The following is an 18061-nucleotide window of genomic DNA, read 5'->3' on the forward strand; positions in this document are numbered from 1 at the left end:
AGATTTCACCGCTGTTGTGATGAACCAAGTGACTACCTGTCAAAGGGCCTCCACCAGCTGTCAAACACATCCATCTACAAGCTCTGCCAAAGTGACCCCATTCCTGAAGTCCAACATAACCTCCAATGAAATCTGTAGGCCCTTCCCAGGAGCTCTACCCCACATCCATCTCCCTGCTCACCCCAACAACAGCCTGCACACCCACCTTCTACATGCTCCCCAAAACCCACAAACAAAACAACTGTGGTTGGTTACAGTTCCTGCACTGAAAGCATCTTAGCCCTTGTTGACCAATACCAGCAACCAATTCCTGCACCAGCTCTCCACCATCCCCACTCCCTTACCTCCCGGGCCCCTACTTGTCACTGTGGATGCAACCTCCTTACACACCAAACATCCCTCATGCCCCTGGCCTTACCGAAACTTAACCTTACCTCTCCCAATGCCCTGTAGATTCCAAACCCACCACTTCATTCTTCATACACCTAACTACATTCTAATTTTTAACTACTTAACATCTGAAAAGAAAATACACAAACAAATTCGTGGTACAGCAATGGCCACCCACATGGCACCCCCCTATGCCAACCTCTTCACGGGCCACATAGAGGAAGCATTCCTGGCTTCCCAAAAAATCCAAGCCCCTGGTGTGGTTCAGGTTTATTGATGACATCTTTGTACACTGGACCCAATGCCAGAACATATTATTCTCAGTCCTCTACAATCTCAACACCTTCTCTCTCATCCACTTCATTGTGCCATCTTCCTCGATGTCAATCTCCTCCTCTCAGGTGGCTCCATCCACACCTCAGTCCACATCAAGCCCACCAATCACCAACAATACCTGCTCTTTGACAGCTGCCACCCCTTCTACACCAACAAATTCCTCTCATACAGCCTGGCCACCAATGCCAGACACATTTGCAGTGATGAGAAGTCCCTCACCCAGTATGTTAAAGACCTCACAAAGGTCTTCACAGACAGGCAATTCCCCCCAGATTTAATACACAAACAGATCTCCCATACCATATCCCCGCACATACCTGAAGCTCACATCCATCCCAAGAACCGTGCACAAAGAAGTAACCCCTAGTCACACAATACCACCCAGTACTGTAACAACTGAACCACATCCTTTGTCAGGGCTTTGACTATCTATCATCATGTCCTGAAATGAGGGACATCCTATCCCAGATAGTTCCATCACCTCCCAAAGTGGTGTTCTGCTAGCCACCCTTACTCCACAACAACCTAGTCCATCCCAATGCCACTCTCACCCCAATCCTCTGCCACACCCTTGTGGAAGACCCAGCTGCAAGATCTGCCCTATCCATCCACCCAGCACATCCTCCTCCAGTCCTGTCATAGGCTTATCTACTCCATCAGAGGCTGAGGCACTTGTGAAGGCAGTCACATTATATACCAGCTCTGCTGCAACCAATGCACAGTGTTTTACATTGGTATAACAACCAACAAGCTGTCAACCAGAATGAGTGACCATCGTCGAACTGTTGCCAGATACAAGCTGGATCACCTAGTGACACAACATGCATCAGATAACAACATGTGATATTTCAATGGCTGGCCATCTAGGTCCTCATTACCCCACCAACTTTTCTGAGCTGCACAGATGAGAGGTATCCTTACAGGACATCCTTCACTCCTCTAGCTTCCCTAGCCTGAACCTGAGGTAGCTTGCTGCCCCCCCCCCCCCCTCCCCGCCAATCCCCCACCAAATAGTGTGTGTGTGTGTGTGTGTGTGTGTGTGTGTGTGTGTGTGTGTGTGTGTGTACACTAACCCTTTCCCGTTACCCCCACCCAACATGTGTCAGCTAGCTGCCATTTCATGACCTAGTCCATGAAATCGAGTATTCAACCATCTGCCATGTGCCCCCTCTACCTGCAGCCCTAGCTGGCCCACAGATGGCTCCCCACTCTCCCACGAGCCACTAGATGCTTCCCCCAACCCTTCCCTGCCTCCCGCCTCTCTTCATACTCACCCCACTCACACTGCACCCCCACCTCACACCAGCACACTCACCATGGGACAGGAAAGAGCTGGCAGTCAAATGAGAATAATGTAGGGAGACAGGTGTGTGTGTGTGTGTGTGTGTGTGTGTGTGTGTGTGTTTTCCTCCTGCAGCTTGAGAAAGAGATTACATTCCAAAATCTAGCAAAGTAAGGCTCTGTACCTTTTGTGTGTGTGTCTGTCAACAGCACAGAGCTTCTGCCTTTAAGTGAGTCCTCTCCTTTATCCCTAAATAATTCATTATCTTATAGTTGTCTTTCCTTAATCAACAGGATTATAAGTTTCTATGAATTACGATATTCTAAAAAAAACAGTGTATACTTCTCGCTTATGTTTTTCTCTCCAGGAAGCTATAGTTATTTGTTTGTTTCGGATACTTGTGTACAGTTGTTACATATGATGCTGCCACCATCTGATGAGTAGTGTTCCTAAAAGCTTTGTTCTTTGCTGTCATCATGAAGGTTTTCCTTTTGATGTCTCAAACCACATACCCTTGACCACAACAATAGGATGCACACCGTTCAGCAAAGAAATAAACAAGAATAATTTCCATTTGTTATTTGTACGGTAATTAAAATTCTGATGAAATCAGTTTGTACAAGCCACCACCTGCCCACACATGAAAGTGACTGAAATAATGAAAAAGACAGTTTACCAAGATATTCAAAAGTAAAAAAATAAAATTATATGAAAATATGAACACAATCTTTGAACAAAAAATCTTTATCAAAAAAACTTCCCATCAAATGTGTTTATATATGAATTTAAAAACTTTTAATTTGATCTATGTGAATATGTTCAGTATAAAGTATAATATGAGAGCAAAAAACTTTTATCCAAAACTATGAATTTTTTGTAATTATAAAATGATAATTGTTTTTTGTTTTAAAAGTTAGAGAAAATATTCAATTTAACAAATTCAATCATAACGGAATGTGAAGGCCTTATTCATGCTTCTGCCTGGTTTTCTATCGATAATAAGCCAAATGGTGAAGCAAAGTAAAAATTTATCCAGGACAAACAAGAAATCTGACCTTATAACATAAAATACACTGGCAAAGGAGAAAGCAAAGAATGATAAAAATTAACATATAAGAAAAGGAATTTTCTGTAAAAGAAGTAGCAAAAAGATGCAAATTGTCAAACTCAATGTAATCCAAAAACAAAATATTCACTCGAAAGAAAAATTAGTATATTTCCCTAATGTCACAACAAAGGAAAATAATTAAAGTTCTTTAAAAAAATACAAATATAAACCTCAAACTTGGGCAAAATAATAACCCTTCAAAAAACCAAGGATTGCATCAGAATGACATCAGGCTTGTTTATTGGATAAGGAGAATCTTCTGCTGTTAGAGGCTATATAACATATATCTTATGAAGTATTAGAAAATTCATGTTACCTCTGTTTTTGGAACCAACTGTGCAGCATATAAATCAATACTGACATGAGTCACACATCATTAAAGAATAATATGAAATTAATTACTGCCATTTTAAAAGCCCACTTCGTTTTCAGTTTTTGACAGTTCAGTCATCTTAATTTAAAGGTATCTGTATGTATTGCAGTAGCACAAATAACTTCATATTAAAATATAATATAGTGCACCATATTATTTAATTCCTCCCAGTTCACAAATATGTCAATTTAAAGAAGTGATAGTCTTTAATGAGACTAATTATAAAGTTATATTAATGAGACTAATTATAAAGTGCATTAGACCTTATCTGTAACAGCAGTTACATGAAGTGAGGAATCAATGCTCATATTAAGGAAGGCAAAATGACTAACCTGTTGCCTCATCCATTAAATCAGAGATTACCTTTTGTCACAATTATATTCAAGAGAATTAATTTCCTGATTAGCCGGTGCCACCAGACAGGAGTGGCAAGTATAGTATCAGTTCTTTTGTCTGTAATACGTATCCCATATACTGTAAACTCTCATCCAACTTCAGCTGTATACAACCATGTTCTTTAATCTTTACTGCTGTCATGTAGGTGTCTGAATTATCCAACAAACATGAAACACCATGAGGCAGCACACTTAGCCCTGAATTGCAGTCCCAGCCTTCTACACCTCCGTCTACACCTGTTTCTACACTCTACAGACCACTGTGAAGTACATGGCAGAGGGTGCAGTCCAATGTAATAGTTATTTGAGTCTTTCCCCATTCCACTCACATATGGAGCACAGGAAGAATGACTGTCGGAATGCCTCTGTGCATGCTGTAATCATTCTAATCTTATCCTCCTTACAATCCCTATGTGAGCAATGTGTAGGGGGTTGTGTATTTGTAGAGTCATCATTTAAAGCCAATTCTTCACTTTGTAAATACACTTTCTCGGGATAGTTTATGTCTATCTTCAAGACTCTGCTAGTTCACTTTCTTCAGCATCACCGCAACACTCTCCCAGGGGTCGAACAAACCTATGACCATTCATGCAGCCCTTCCCTGTATACATTGAAAATCCCTTGCTAGTCCCATTTTGGTATGAGTCCCACATACTTGAGCAATATTCTGGAACCGGCCATATGAGTGATTTGTGAGTAATCTACTTTGTAGACTGATTGTACTTCCCCAGTATTCCATCAATAAACCAAAATCTACCACCAGCTTTTCCCAGGACTGAGCCTATGTGATCATTCCATTTAATATCTTCACGAAAGAAGCGTTATTCCAAAACTTTGGACATATGAAAACTGATGCACTTTGCTCACTTCTCACTGCAGCTAAAGGGAGAAACTTCAAAGCACAAAACTAATTACTGATGACTGACATAATCTGAAGAAATGCTAGAATTTACGTTCATTTATAGCAACTAGAGGTAGGTTTTCCATTTCCACAGTTGACACATTTCACATAGTCTGTAGTAACATATGCAAAGCACCCATTAATGTAATATTAAATATACATATGACCTGTTATATAGGCTATTTGATACAATTGGCTATACAGACTGTTAGAAGACAGAAATCATCGTCAAAGAAAATGATTTTTTATTTATGCAGTTATTACATTAAAAGTTCCTAATATAACAGACGTACATCAGTGATGTACACTTATCAGCCAGAACATTATGACCACCGATCTACTCTTGATATAAACCCATCCAGGTGATAGAAGCATTACCTGATGAGGAATTATTGCTAGTCAGACACACGCATAGTACATGTAGTATCACTGAGTTTGCTGTCTGTGTGCAGAACAAGGAAGGTACACAATATATCTGAGTTAGACCGAGGGCAGACTGTGATGGTCTTGAGGCTCGGCATGAGCATTTTCGAAACTGCACAACTTGTGAAGTGTTGAAGGAATGCTGTGGTGAGTGTCTTCAACATGTGGCAAAACCAAGATGAAACCAAGTCCAGATGTCTTGTTGTTGGGTGGCCACCCTTCATTACAGATGCCATACACCATAGGATGGGCAGGCTGGTAAACAGAACAAGTGGCAAACTCTGGTGAAACTAACGTCAAACTTTAACTCTGGGTGGAGTGCAAGGTTGTCTGAGCACACAGTGCACTGAACACTCGTAATGATGGACCTTGCAGCTGAAAACCCATGCATGAGCCACTGTTAATGATATTGGCAACTACAACTGAAACAGGAACATGACCACCATCACTGAATGTTAGCACAGTGGCAAAGTGTTTCATGATCTGACAGATCCCAATACTTACTTCATCATGCCAATTGGGGGGTGGCAAACCATCTTCTTCCAGGGAACAGCCCCCTGACACCTGTTCTGTGGGATGGAGACAAGCTCGCAGTGGTTCCATTGTGCTCCGGGGAATATTCACATGGGCATCAATTGGTCCAATAGAGATTGTGCAAGGCACCATGATGGCCGAGGAGAATCGTACTCCAGTTGCAGACCACGTACACCTCTTCATGACGATCACGTTTCCCAATGGCAGTGGCATTTTTCAACAAGATAATGCACCATGTCACAAATCCATGAGTGTGATGGAGCAGTTCTAGAAACACAGTGGCGAGTTCCAGTCGATGTGCTGGCCCCCCAACTTGCCTGACCTGAACCTAATCGAACACATGTGGGATGTTATTGAATTTGGTGTCAGAGCTCATTGCCTCCTCCCCAGAATTTATGGGAATTAGATGACTTGCATGTGCAGATGTGGTGCCAACTCCCTCCACTTACCCACCAAGACCTCATTGCCTCCATGCCACAACGTGTCCGTGCTGTTATTCATGCCAAAAGTGGACATACCGACTATTAGGTAGGAATGTTAGTGTATTTCAAATATTCTTAATTTCAAATTAACGAACATAATAAATACACATTCTTATCTGTTTACTTTCAACAAAATTTATTATGTTGATGGAAGCAAGTAATGAATTGAGTGTTTTTTTTATGTTCCCTTACAGACATTTGAGTGCTTTGGAAATTACCTACCAAGTGTACTTCTTTTCCTAGAATCAATCTTTTGCCCTGCAGCACAGAGAGCACTGTTTCTAAACTAACTGGCAGATTCAATCTGTGTTCTGGAACATTGCCTTTCACCAGCATACATAATCCCTTACACTGCGTGGGACTAAGCCATTTACCTGCATTTATCCTTTCTTCCAGGAGTGTCAGTTCCACAAGTTAGACAGGAGAACTTACTCATGATTTTTGTGACACCTTTTTCATGTTATTTGTGACAGTTGGAAATTGATGTACACAAAAATATAAGCACTTCTAGCCAAATGCTGTTTGCATGTGGAAAGGCGGGCTCATAACCCCATGACACTGTAGTGCCTCGAGAATTTCGGTGTAAGTTCTAGAGACACTCGGCTTTCCACTGTCTCGAACATAGGGTATTTTAAGTACGAGGAAAGACATTACATTAGTTTTTCTGGTGTTGGACTTGCGAGAAGCAAGAACTGGTTTTACAGGGGTTCTTAAACCAAACATAATGTAATTGTATCTGTTAGTATCTAATGGTCCAAGACAGGAATGAGTCGCGAGAGTTGAATGCTTGTGTGAAACTTTTGAAGTTGTTTTATTGTGGAAATGAAAATACAACATAGTTGAACAACAGAATCGTGAGAAAACAGAACCATTTCAAGAGTAGAAAAGAAGTCTATTTTGATATTCCCTTAACCAGCTATAGCCTTCGGAGAAGAAGAGTTTGTGAAGATCAATGCAGCCATGTGACCTGACAAGAAGATCGGCTGCATACAATATGTGAGTCAACTGTGAGAGACATGTGAGCCTTTCACCCGGGTACCACACTGTCTTGTGCCATCTGAAAACTGTTACAACACCACCCTCTCCCCTCCACCAATGGATCCAGGCCTAATGGACAGTCAGGTATATACATTGGTTGTGTGTGCTTTTGAACAGATAAGTATTACTTGTCTACTGAAATTAAATTCCAACAATAGTGAAACTAAATTTCAAAGCTGTTCTCATTTTCAGATTTCCATTCATTAGGAATATACAGTGTCAAACAAGGATTTCTAACAATCAGTGACAAAAACTCCCTTTCCCAATATACTGAAGGTCTCACCAAGACCTTCACAGACAGGCAGTACCCCCGGACCTAGTTCACAAACTGATTTCCCGTGCCATTTCCCCACACATCCCAATCCTTCCACCACCCCACAGAACCAGCTACAAAGGAGCATTCCCTTCATCACCCAATACTGCACCAACTGACTCAACAGACTCTGATTGTCTGTAACCTTGCTCTGGAATGAGGAACATCCAACCCAAGATCCTTCCCACCCCTCCTATAGTGGTGTTCCATTACCCACCCAACCTCCACAACAGTCTACTCCATCCCTATGCCACTCCCAACCCAAGCCAATTGCCTCAGGGCTTATATCCCTGTAGAGGGCACAGCTGTGAGACTTGCCCAATCAACCCCACAGCACTTCCTATTCCAGTTCTGTCACAGGTTTATCCTACCACACCAGAGGCCAGACAACCTGTGAAAGTAACTATGTCACACACTAGCTCTGCTCCAATCATTGCACAGCTCAGATTTTTATATTTGGATGACTATTAACCCGCTATCCATCAGGACGAATGGCCATCATCAAACTGTGTCCAAGATCAAAGCAGACCACACTGTGGCATAACATGCAGCTGAACATAATGCCCTCAAAGTTCCAGGGCCATCTGGATCCTCCCTTCCATCATGAGCTTTTCTGAACTTTACAGAGGGGAGTTACCCTAACAGACATTCTCTGCTCCAAAAATTATCCTGGTGTCAACCTATGATAACCTACTGTTCCCACACCATCTACCTGACAGTTCTGCCTGCAGTGTCCTATCATCTACTCTAAATTCACATCCTCTGATTAGATTAGATTAGTTTTTCATTCCATAGATCTGTGCTGAGGAGATCCTCGTGGATGTGGTACATGTCAATTCTTTTTTTTTTTTTTTTTTTTTTTTTTTTTTTTTTTTTTTTTTTTTTTTTTTTAAGCTGATTATTGAAGATGAGTGTTTCTGTGTAGTGGACACCTTTTTGAACTGAAGTAAGCACTTTTAAGTCCTTGTGCAGATCATTTTTGTTCCTGGTATTGTATGTATGAACTGAGCTGTTTGTTGGAAAAAGAGATATATTATTTAGGACAAATTTCTTTAAGGAGTAAATATACTGAGAGGCAGTAGTTAGTATACCCAGTCCTTTGAAGAGGTTTCTACACGACGTTCATGAATTTACTCCACAAATAATACGTATTACACACTTTTGGACTCTGAAAACTTTTGTTTGACTTGAAGAGTTACCCCAAAATATTATACCATATGACATTATGGAATGAAAGTAGGCAAAGTATGCAGGCTTTTTCATTTTTATGTCGTCTATGTCTGCTAACACTCGAACTGCAAATACAGATTTGTTAAGGCATTTCAGTAGTTCTGTGGTGTGCTCCTCCTAATTTATTATCAAGTTGTAATCCCAGAATATAAGACTGCCAACCTCTTCTATCTGCTCTTCTTCATACTTTATGCATATGCTGGGTGGAAACCCCTTACAGGTTCTGAATTGCATATAGTGAGTCTTTGCGAAGTTTAATGTCAGTGCTCACTCTCTGCCAACACAACTACCAGCCTTGTCCTCTCTCTTGCTGCTCTCATTCCATGCTCCACCCCCAACCTTTCCCTCCCTGCAGCCTCATGACACTGCCCCTGACAGCCTTATCTAATGTCTGCTTGCTCTGCCAGACAGCACTCTTCCCTCCACCCACCTGTACTCTGCTGTCTATCCCCCTTCCTCTCCTCACTTATGATTTCGTTCAATGCAATAATTGCAGGCTGGCCAGAGTGGCTGGAGTTAGTGGTCTTGTGTGTGGGAAATATGTCTACTTGTGTGAATTTGTGTGCTTTCCTTTCTTTTCTGAAGAAGGGTGTGGCCAGAAGCTAAGTGTGTAACTGTCTTTTCATTGTACCTGCCTGATATCTTTGCAGAGTATCCTTTTCAAAACTGTTAATCCAAACTAAATCAGAGGTGTACTTACGTAGCAAGAGATCCACCACGTTGGTAAAACATATCGGAGCTGAAGACCCTAAACTTATTGTAGGCGAGTCCTAAGTAGGACAACTTTGTGCAGTTCTGAATGAACTCCAAAGGAAACTTAGAAATCCTGTTGTGCGACAGGTCCAGCCATTCCAGATTTGATGCACTTTGCAGAAGGCCAGTTTCGAGGTCCTCAAGTTTGCATTTGCGAATCAGAAGCACTCGCAGTTTGGCATTGTTTCTCAGCAGCTCCCTGCAATGAGAATTTACAGTGGTTGTTTTTAGTTTACCTACCTTGCACCACATTTAAGCAGAAATTACATTATGGAATTATCAACAACAACAACAAAAAAAAAAAAAACTTTCAAAACATCTCAACTATCTTACAAGCAATTCTGAAATAAGCTTGCTTGACACAGGGGTGATTCTAGAAGTCAGTCGGAGGAGGGGGTGGGGGTCTAATGGGCAGGGGGGGGGGGGGCAATGGTATATGGCTTAACAAAAGGAGAGTTGGGGCCCTCTACCAACAAACTGGTAAAATTAGGTGTTGCTTAACGTAGTTTTTGCTAACTGTTTTAAAGTTCAGGGTAAAAAATGTGTATTAATAAATAATAAGACGCCTATTTTAAGTTAAATTATATTTATTGGTTTAGGTAGTAAGCTATTTGCTGCTCTCATTTTTTTGTTAAGATGTGTTTGGAATACACTGCAACCTATATTGCTACATAATTATAACAATAATGATTGAATCTGTTGAAATAATATATTCACTGATTTCTGAAGTCATTTTATCCAGTGTAATATGATACTCCATAGAGGGGGGCTATAGCCCCCATAGACCCTTCGCCCCTTGCCACTGCCCCTGGCTGTGCTTAGCTGATTGGAAAAATAAAGAGACTTGAAGTCTTATCAGCTAATGTCCACTCTGTTTTCCATCACTGTGGAAACTACAAGATGTGTATTAAATATCTCCAGCACAGAGTACAAATTGAATGCAAAACCAGCGAAGATCAAGAACCCTTCATACCAAATATTTCCTGCACAAAGCTAATTTTTATTCCCAAAGTTTAATCCCCAGATATCCAAAAAATTGTAATTTCTAAAAGCATTTTGGTAGAGAATAAAACAGCGATCTCAGTGGAACATTTCAAAATTAAAATGCTAACAACCTTGATTGCAATAGAAGATCTATTCAAAATGGCAACTGGTTTTGGTCAGAAGCTGACCATCTTCAGTCCATATGCACCATAATGGCAGGTGGTGCTGGTGAACACAGCAGATGTCATGGATGCACAAATGTCAGCTGCTCAACTGAGAAAACTACTTACTAATTACAATGTTTTTTTAATTCTAAAATTAAAACTGAAACAGTATTGATCACAACAGAACATTTATTCAAAATGGGAACTGGGTTGAGTCAAACAGCAATCATCTTCAGGCCAGATGCACTATAATTGGCAGATGGTGGTGATGTGATCAGGAATTGTGGATGCATGAATATCAGCTGTTCAGTTGAGTAGTTGACATTCGTGCATCCATGATGCTCTGTTCACCACCACAACTGCCATCTAGGTGCATATAGTCTGAAGATGATTGCTGTTTGACTGAAACCAGTTCCCCTTTTGAATAAATGTTCTGTTGTGACGAATACTGTTTTAATGCGAAAATAAAAAAAGTCATCATAAGGAACAAGTTTGTACTTTTGTAAATTTTAATAAACACTTATGACTCACTGGACAATAAGACTCTCTCAAATACTGAAAGTCTGGACCTCAAAACCAGTGCATCTATCAGCGAAACAGTAAATGAAACAAGTTCTAAAATAAAACTCGTGGGAAAAAAAAATAATCAGAATATTTTGAATTTACCGAAGTAAGACAAGAGTAGGACCGTCTGCATTACTTTTCTATTGTTTTGTAGTGAAAGTAATCCAAGAGTGATGAACACTAAAAGCTCAGCATAAAATTGGTAAATCAAAGGTTTTTGGAACAGCCAATATTGTGATAAACTGATTAGTTTTTGCAAATGACTTCTATATCAAGACACTGAAACAGCAGAAAAACAAATACTAAATCTTAATGAAACATCAGATCTACAAATATCATATGAAAAACACAGTACAGTCTAACAACAACCTGGCACCCAAAATTCTAAAATCAAAATACGGGAATTTTCCTTAAAGCCCAAAAAAGTAATTCTGTGTTCTAGAAACATGGATACAAGTACAATCAACTGTGATGTAATAAGATTGCTACCAGGACAATGCTGAATCGAGGAACCAGTAGCCTACTGATTAAATTGAAACAGAAGATGAGAATAAGTGTAATGACTTTTCCCTGGAATGTTTCATCTACAGCTTCATGATTACTCTGCAATTCACATTTAAGTGCTTGGCAGAGGATTCACCAAACCACAATCATACTATCTCTCTACCATTCCACTCCAGAACAGCGCGCGAGAAAAATGAACACCTAAACCTTGATGTTCAAGCTCTGATTGCTCTTATTTTATTTTGATGATCATTCCTACCTATGTAGGTTGGGCTCAACAAAATATTTTAGCATTTGGAAGAGAAAGTTGGTGACTGAAATTTCGTAAATAGATCCCGCCGCAACGAAAAACGTCTGTGCTTTAATGACTTTCATCCCAACTCGCGTATCATATCTGCCACACTCTCTCCCCTATTACGTGATAATGCAAAATGAGCTGCCCTTTTTTGCACCCTTTCGATGTCCTTTGTCAATCCCACCTAGTAAGGATCCCACACTGCGCAGCAATATTCTAACAGAGGACAAACGAGTGTAGTGTAAGCTATCTCTTTAGTGGACTTGTTGCATCTTCTAAGTGTCCTGCAAATGAAATGCAACCTTTGGCTCACCTTCCCCACAATATTATCTATGTGGTCTTTCCCACTGAAGTTGTTAGTAATTTTAACACCCAGGTACTTAGTTGAATAGACAGCCTTGAGAATTGTACTATTTATCGAGTAATCGAATTCCAAAGGATTTCTTTTGGAACTCGTGGATCATCTCACACTTGTCGTTATTTAGTGTCAACTGCCACCTGCCACACCATACAGCAATCTTTTCTAAATCACTTTGCAACTGATACTGGTCTTCGGATGACCTTACTAGATGGTAAATTACAGCATCATCTGCGAACAACCTAAGAGAACTGCTCAGATTGTCACCAACGTCCTTTATATAGATCAGGAGCAGCAGAGGTCCCAGGACGCTTCCCTGGGGAACACCTGATACCACTTCAGTTTTATTTGCTGATTTGCCGTTTATTACTACGAACTGCAACCTTCCTGGAAGGAAATCACGAATCCAGTCACACAACTGAGATGATACCCTATAGGACTGCAGCTTGATTAGAAGTTGCTTGTTAGGAACGGTGTCAAAATCTTTCCGGAAATCCCCTGTCGATAGCAGCCATTACTTCGTGCAATTAAGAGCTAGCTGCATTGCACAAGAATGATGTTTTCTGAAACCATGCTGATTACGTATCAATAGATCGTTCCCTTCGAGGTGATTCATAAAGTTTGAATACAGTATATGCTCCAAAACCCTACTGCAAACCGACGTCAATGATATGGGTCTGTAGTTCGATGGATTATCCATACTACCCTTCTTAAACACTGGTGCGACCTGCGCAATTTTCCAATCTGTAGGTACATATCTATCGGTGAGTGAGCGGTTGTATATGATTGCTAAGTTGGGAGCTGTTGTATCAGAGTAATCTGAAAGGAACCTAATCGGTATACACTCTGGACCTGAAGACTTGCCCGTATCAAGCGATTTGAGTTGCTTCGCAACCCCTAAGATATCTACTTCTAAGAAACTCATGCCAGCAGCTGTTTGTGTTTCAAATTCTGGAATATTTCATTCGTTTATCCTGGTGAAGGAATTTTGGAAAACTGCGTTCAATAACTCCACTTTAGCGGCACAGTCGTTGGTAACAGTACCATCGGCACTGCGCAGCGAAGGTATCGACTGCGTCTTGCCGGTTCTGTACTTTACATACAACCAGAATTTCTTCAGATTTTCTACCAAATTTCGAAATTTCGAGACAATGTTTCATTGTGGAACCTATTAAAGGCATCTCGCATTGAAGTCCATACCAAATTTCGCATGTCTGTAAATTTTAGCCAATCTTTGGAATTTCGCGGTCTTCTGAACTTAACATGCTTTTTCCATTACCTCTGCAACAACGTTCGGACCTGTTTTGTGTACCATGGGGGATCAGTTCCATCTCTTACCAGTTTATGAGGTATGACTCTCTCAATTGCTGTTGCTACTATATCTTTGAATTTGAGCCACATCTCGTCTACATTTGCATAGTCAGTTCGGAAAGAATGGAGATTGTCTCTTAGGAAGGGTTCTAGTGACACTTTATCCGCTTTTTTAAATAAAAGTATGTTGCGTTTGTTTCTGGTGGATTTGGAAGAAACTGTACTGAGCCTAGCTACAACGACCTTGTGATCACTGATCCCAGTATCAGTCATGATGCTCTCTATCAGCTCTGGATTGTTTGTGGCTAAGAGGTCAAGTATGTTTTTGCAACCATTTACAATTCGCGTGGGTTCGTGGACTAACTGCTAGAAATAATTTTCAGAGAAAGCATTTAGGACAATCTTGGAACATGTTTTCTGCCTACCACCGGTTTTGAACAAGTATTTTTGCCAACATATCGAGGGAAGGTTGAAGTACCCACCAACTATAACCGTATGAATGGGGTATCTATTTGTTACGAGACTCAAATTTTCTCTCAACTGTTCAGCAACTATATCATCGGAGTCTGGGGGTCGGTAGAAGGAGCCAATTATTAACTTAGTTCGGCTGTTAAGTATAACCTCCACCCATACCAATTCGCATGGAGTATCTACTTCAACTTCACTACAAGATAAACCTCTACTGACAGGCACAAACACTCCACCACAAATTCTGCCTAATCTATCTTTCCTGAACACCGTCTGAGACTTCATAAAAATTTCTGCAGAACTTATTTCAGGCTTTAGCCAGCTTTCTGTACCTATAACGATTTCAGCTTCTGTGCTTTCTATTAGCACTTGAAGCTCAGGGACTTTCCCAGCACAACTACAACAATTTACAACTACAATTCCAACTGTTCCTTGATCCAAGCACGTCCTGTATTTGCCATGTACCCTTTGACATTGCAGCCAACCCCGTTCTTTCCCGAGGCCTTCTAACCTAAAAAAAACCACCTAGTCCACACCACACAGCCTCCGCTACCCATGTAGCCGCCAGCTGAGTGTAGTGAACTCCTAACCTATTCAGCGGAACCCGAAACCCCACCACCCTATGGCGCAAGTCAAGGAATCTGCAGCCAACACGGTCTCAAAAACGTCTGAGCCTCTGATTCAGACCCTCCACCCGGCTCTGCACCAAAGGTCCACAGTCGGTTCTGTCAACAATGCTGCAGATGGTGAGTTCTGCCTTCATTTCGTAAGCAAGACCGGCAGCCTTCACCAAATCAGATAGCCGCTGAAATCCAGAGAGAATTTCCTCGGATCCAAAGCGACACACATCGTTTAAATATCATCAATCCCGCTGGCCTAGAACAGCACCAACTATGCCTGTAATTTGGAATTATTGTCATGTTACTAAGAAATCATAACACAAAAATTCCATTTTGGAAAGATACATTCAGAAGTATGGAGGATAACATGACTGAGGCATAAATTCTTTACGTGTCCCATATAGGAGAAATTATTTTACTTCTGAGAATCGACTTGACACACCCCAATTACCTTTCACACTAAGGCATCGACAATTTCTTGTTAAGGTTGCTTCTGCCAAGCCCATCAATGACTCCCATGACCAAACAATGGACAAAGTGGGAATATTCCTGTGAGAACAATTTTTCATTTCCGACATTTGCAATCTCAAGTGTTTGACATTCAAGTGACATAAAAATAAATGTTTCATCCGTTCATCACCAGGGAAAGCAGATTCAAGTATCTGATACTACTTTCATAAAATAATGTGCACAGACCAACTTTATGGGGACTTTACCCCTGAACAGTATCAACTGTGCACAACTGTCAAGAGTGACTAGTTTCTTGGTGTGACATTTTATCTTTGCAATTCACATGAAAAGGCTGTGAGACGACGTGGCCATCTGGACGCACTCTTAATAACTTCACTTATGTCTTGCCCACACGTTTATTTTTTATCGACTGAAGCATGATGAAATGTCACAGTTGGTTCTCTGCATTTCCTCTTCATCTGTAGGACGAAATTCCCACTTTGCGCTCTGCTGTTGTCGTACCCTAGCCAGAGGACACTGTGGCTGGCTGCCTGCCGTGTTTGTGGGAGAGTGTTGGTCGGGTGGAGGAACTCGAATAGCGGACGTCTGGGAGTGTACAGGAGGCCATGCTGTATTGTTGACAGTTGGCGTGACTCATGTCAGGTCCAATGTTACAGTCTTGGTTGCAGGTGGATCAAGGGGATGAGGCCTGCTTGTCCATTGAAACTCCTATCCTACGGATGTCATCGGCCTTAAAGTAAGACATTTTGACCATTATTTGCATCATTTGTAAGCAACTGGGGATTCCGACATCTGCAGTAATTCGGCACAGATTATTTGTTTTGTCTGTGTGTAAATGACTGAACAAGGAGCAGTTTATCTAATGTTCACCTTACGCTCATGTTCTGCGTGTGCTGCTTTCGAGTGTAAATTTGACTCCCACCTTTGTCTGTTGATTTTAAGGGCATCATCAAATACTGAATCCAAGTAGTGACTTTCAGTTAATTAGTTGGATTCTTTCTTTCCTTGTCACGACGCATGTTAGATGGCAAAGTAGAATTGTAGACCTTAACTTGCAACCTCATTTGTGTGACGTCAATAACAGAGACTAACCTGTTAACTAATTAAGGCTTGTGGTAAGCAAAGGTATTTAAGTATGTTGTTTTAAAATATGATCTGAAATGTGTCAATGATTTATGTTGCACTAGTTGATTCTGGGTTATGTATGGAAGTGTTGGCAGTCTGGTATGTAAGGGAATCCTGCTAGTTTTGATTGTTTTGGAAACTTTAATTGAGAGAGAAACTAGTGTGCTTTAGTCCTGCCATGGGTTAAGGCTACATATTCAGACTCTGTCACTTGTACTGTAACCTGCCAATTCCTTCCTGTTGTTTCATGGTTGTTCTAAAACTAGGTGTTTGCGCTAAACATGCTTTGGGCCAGGTGTTTCACCCCCCCCCCCCCCCACCCCCTCCCTCGGATTACATTTGGGTGTCAGCTGAGTGTTCTGTCTATTGACTGTCCATCATACTCCCCATCGGTAATGGTCAACCTCTCATCAGTTGATTTCAGTGTTGTAGTTAGTGGTAATTTAGTACTGGTTCCATTACCTTCTGTGCAGGGTTCTTGCTTCATGCTTGTCTTTCAATATGCTGCTAACCTGGTTAGCGTATGTTGTGGCTAGCTTCAATTAATCACTGCTCAATAGCCCAATACAGTTTGTCGGCCGTCAGAAGCCATGTATATGTTATTTATTCCTTCATTCTAGTCAATCTATAAGCATGCTATTCTTAATTTTGTTACTCTAGGCAGCCATTAACTTGCCATTTTTAGGCTGGTTAGATGGATTGGGCTCCTTTTATCTGTCACATGTAATGTGCAACATTTTCTTGGTCTGTTATCAAGTGTTACAATAAATGCAAATTGCAGGGAAGTGATGCACTATTTAGGTTGTTCCCTTGATTTCCTATCTCTGCATATAATATTTAATTGTTTGATAGAAGACTGATTAAGCCTTCATTGACATATTGGAGGAAATTGTGTTGTGCTCGAGAATGTTGATGTGATACAATGTATCTAATGTTTTTTATAAGAATGATATAGCAATGCGTTTGAAAATGATGGAAAGTCAAAACGTATAAGGTTGGTGAAAAATAAAAGTGTGGTCAAGACATAAGTAAAATTATTAAAGTGCATGTGTAATTTGGCCGGTTCTTTGTACCTTTTTTATGCAAATGTTCTCTGAACATGTATTCTGTGGATTATGCAATAATATGTCATAATTTCACTCTTCTACATATGAATGTTATTTGAATAGTTATTCTTCGTAGAGTGGTGACCCTCAAAAAGCAAGCACATAGAATTTCTGTATTTCCATCAACCTCCAAAACAAGCAACAGAATAACACTGCAACAGAAATGGCTCGTTACAGTAAACAACCTTTCTATCAACCCAGTGACATTCTCAGTGGCTCTCAATGCATAGTGAACAATATTGAAAAGGCAATGTATGTAGTGAAATCAGAAAGTGGTATCTTTCACCCCCTGCACATGATAACAATGACATGGAGCTGCTTTATTGACATTGTGTGGTAAAACGTGTTCCTCTCAGTGACTTATACAAGTTACACAGGTACAGGACACTGTCCCCTATAGTGTTCACAGGGACAATCCTGGTTTTCCTATCATTTCACAGCATCACAACAATGCCCCACACCAATTCCTTTCTGGTTTCACACCAGATACAATGCCATCAAGTCCATTTCTCCCACCACATGGGGCATAGCCA

At 40.8% G+C, this 18061-nt stretch overlaps 1 protein-coding gene across 3 annotated transcripts in view; it reads right to left on the minus strand.

Moving 5' to 3' along the window:
* The window catches only part of LOC126292235 (uncharacterized), a 149864-nt gene that overhangs the window by 22644 nt on the left and 109159 nt on the right, over positions 1 to 18061 (minus strand). For all 3 annotated transcript variants that reach the window (XM_049986113.1, XM_049986111.1, XM_049986112.1), the window contains exon 6: positions 9506 to 9757. In XM_049986113.1, the coding sequence (XP_049842070.1) occupies positions 9506 to 9757 (252 nt within the window). The remainder of the gene's footprint in view (positions 1 to 9505; positions 9758 to 18061) is intronic.

This window comes from Schistocerca gregaria, chromosome 9, assembly GCF_023897955.1.
Source record: "Schistocerca gregaria isolate iqSchGreg1 chromosome 9, iqSchGreg1.2, whole genome shotgun sequence".
Classification (NCBI taxonomy): Eukaryota; Metazoa; Arthropoda; class Insecta; order Orthoptera; family Acrididae; genus Schistocerca; species Schistocerca gregaria.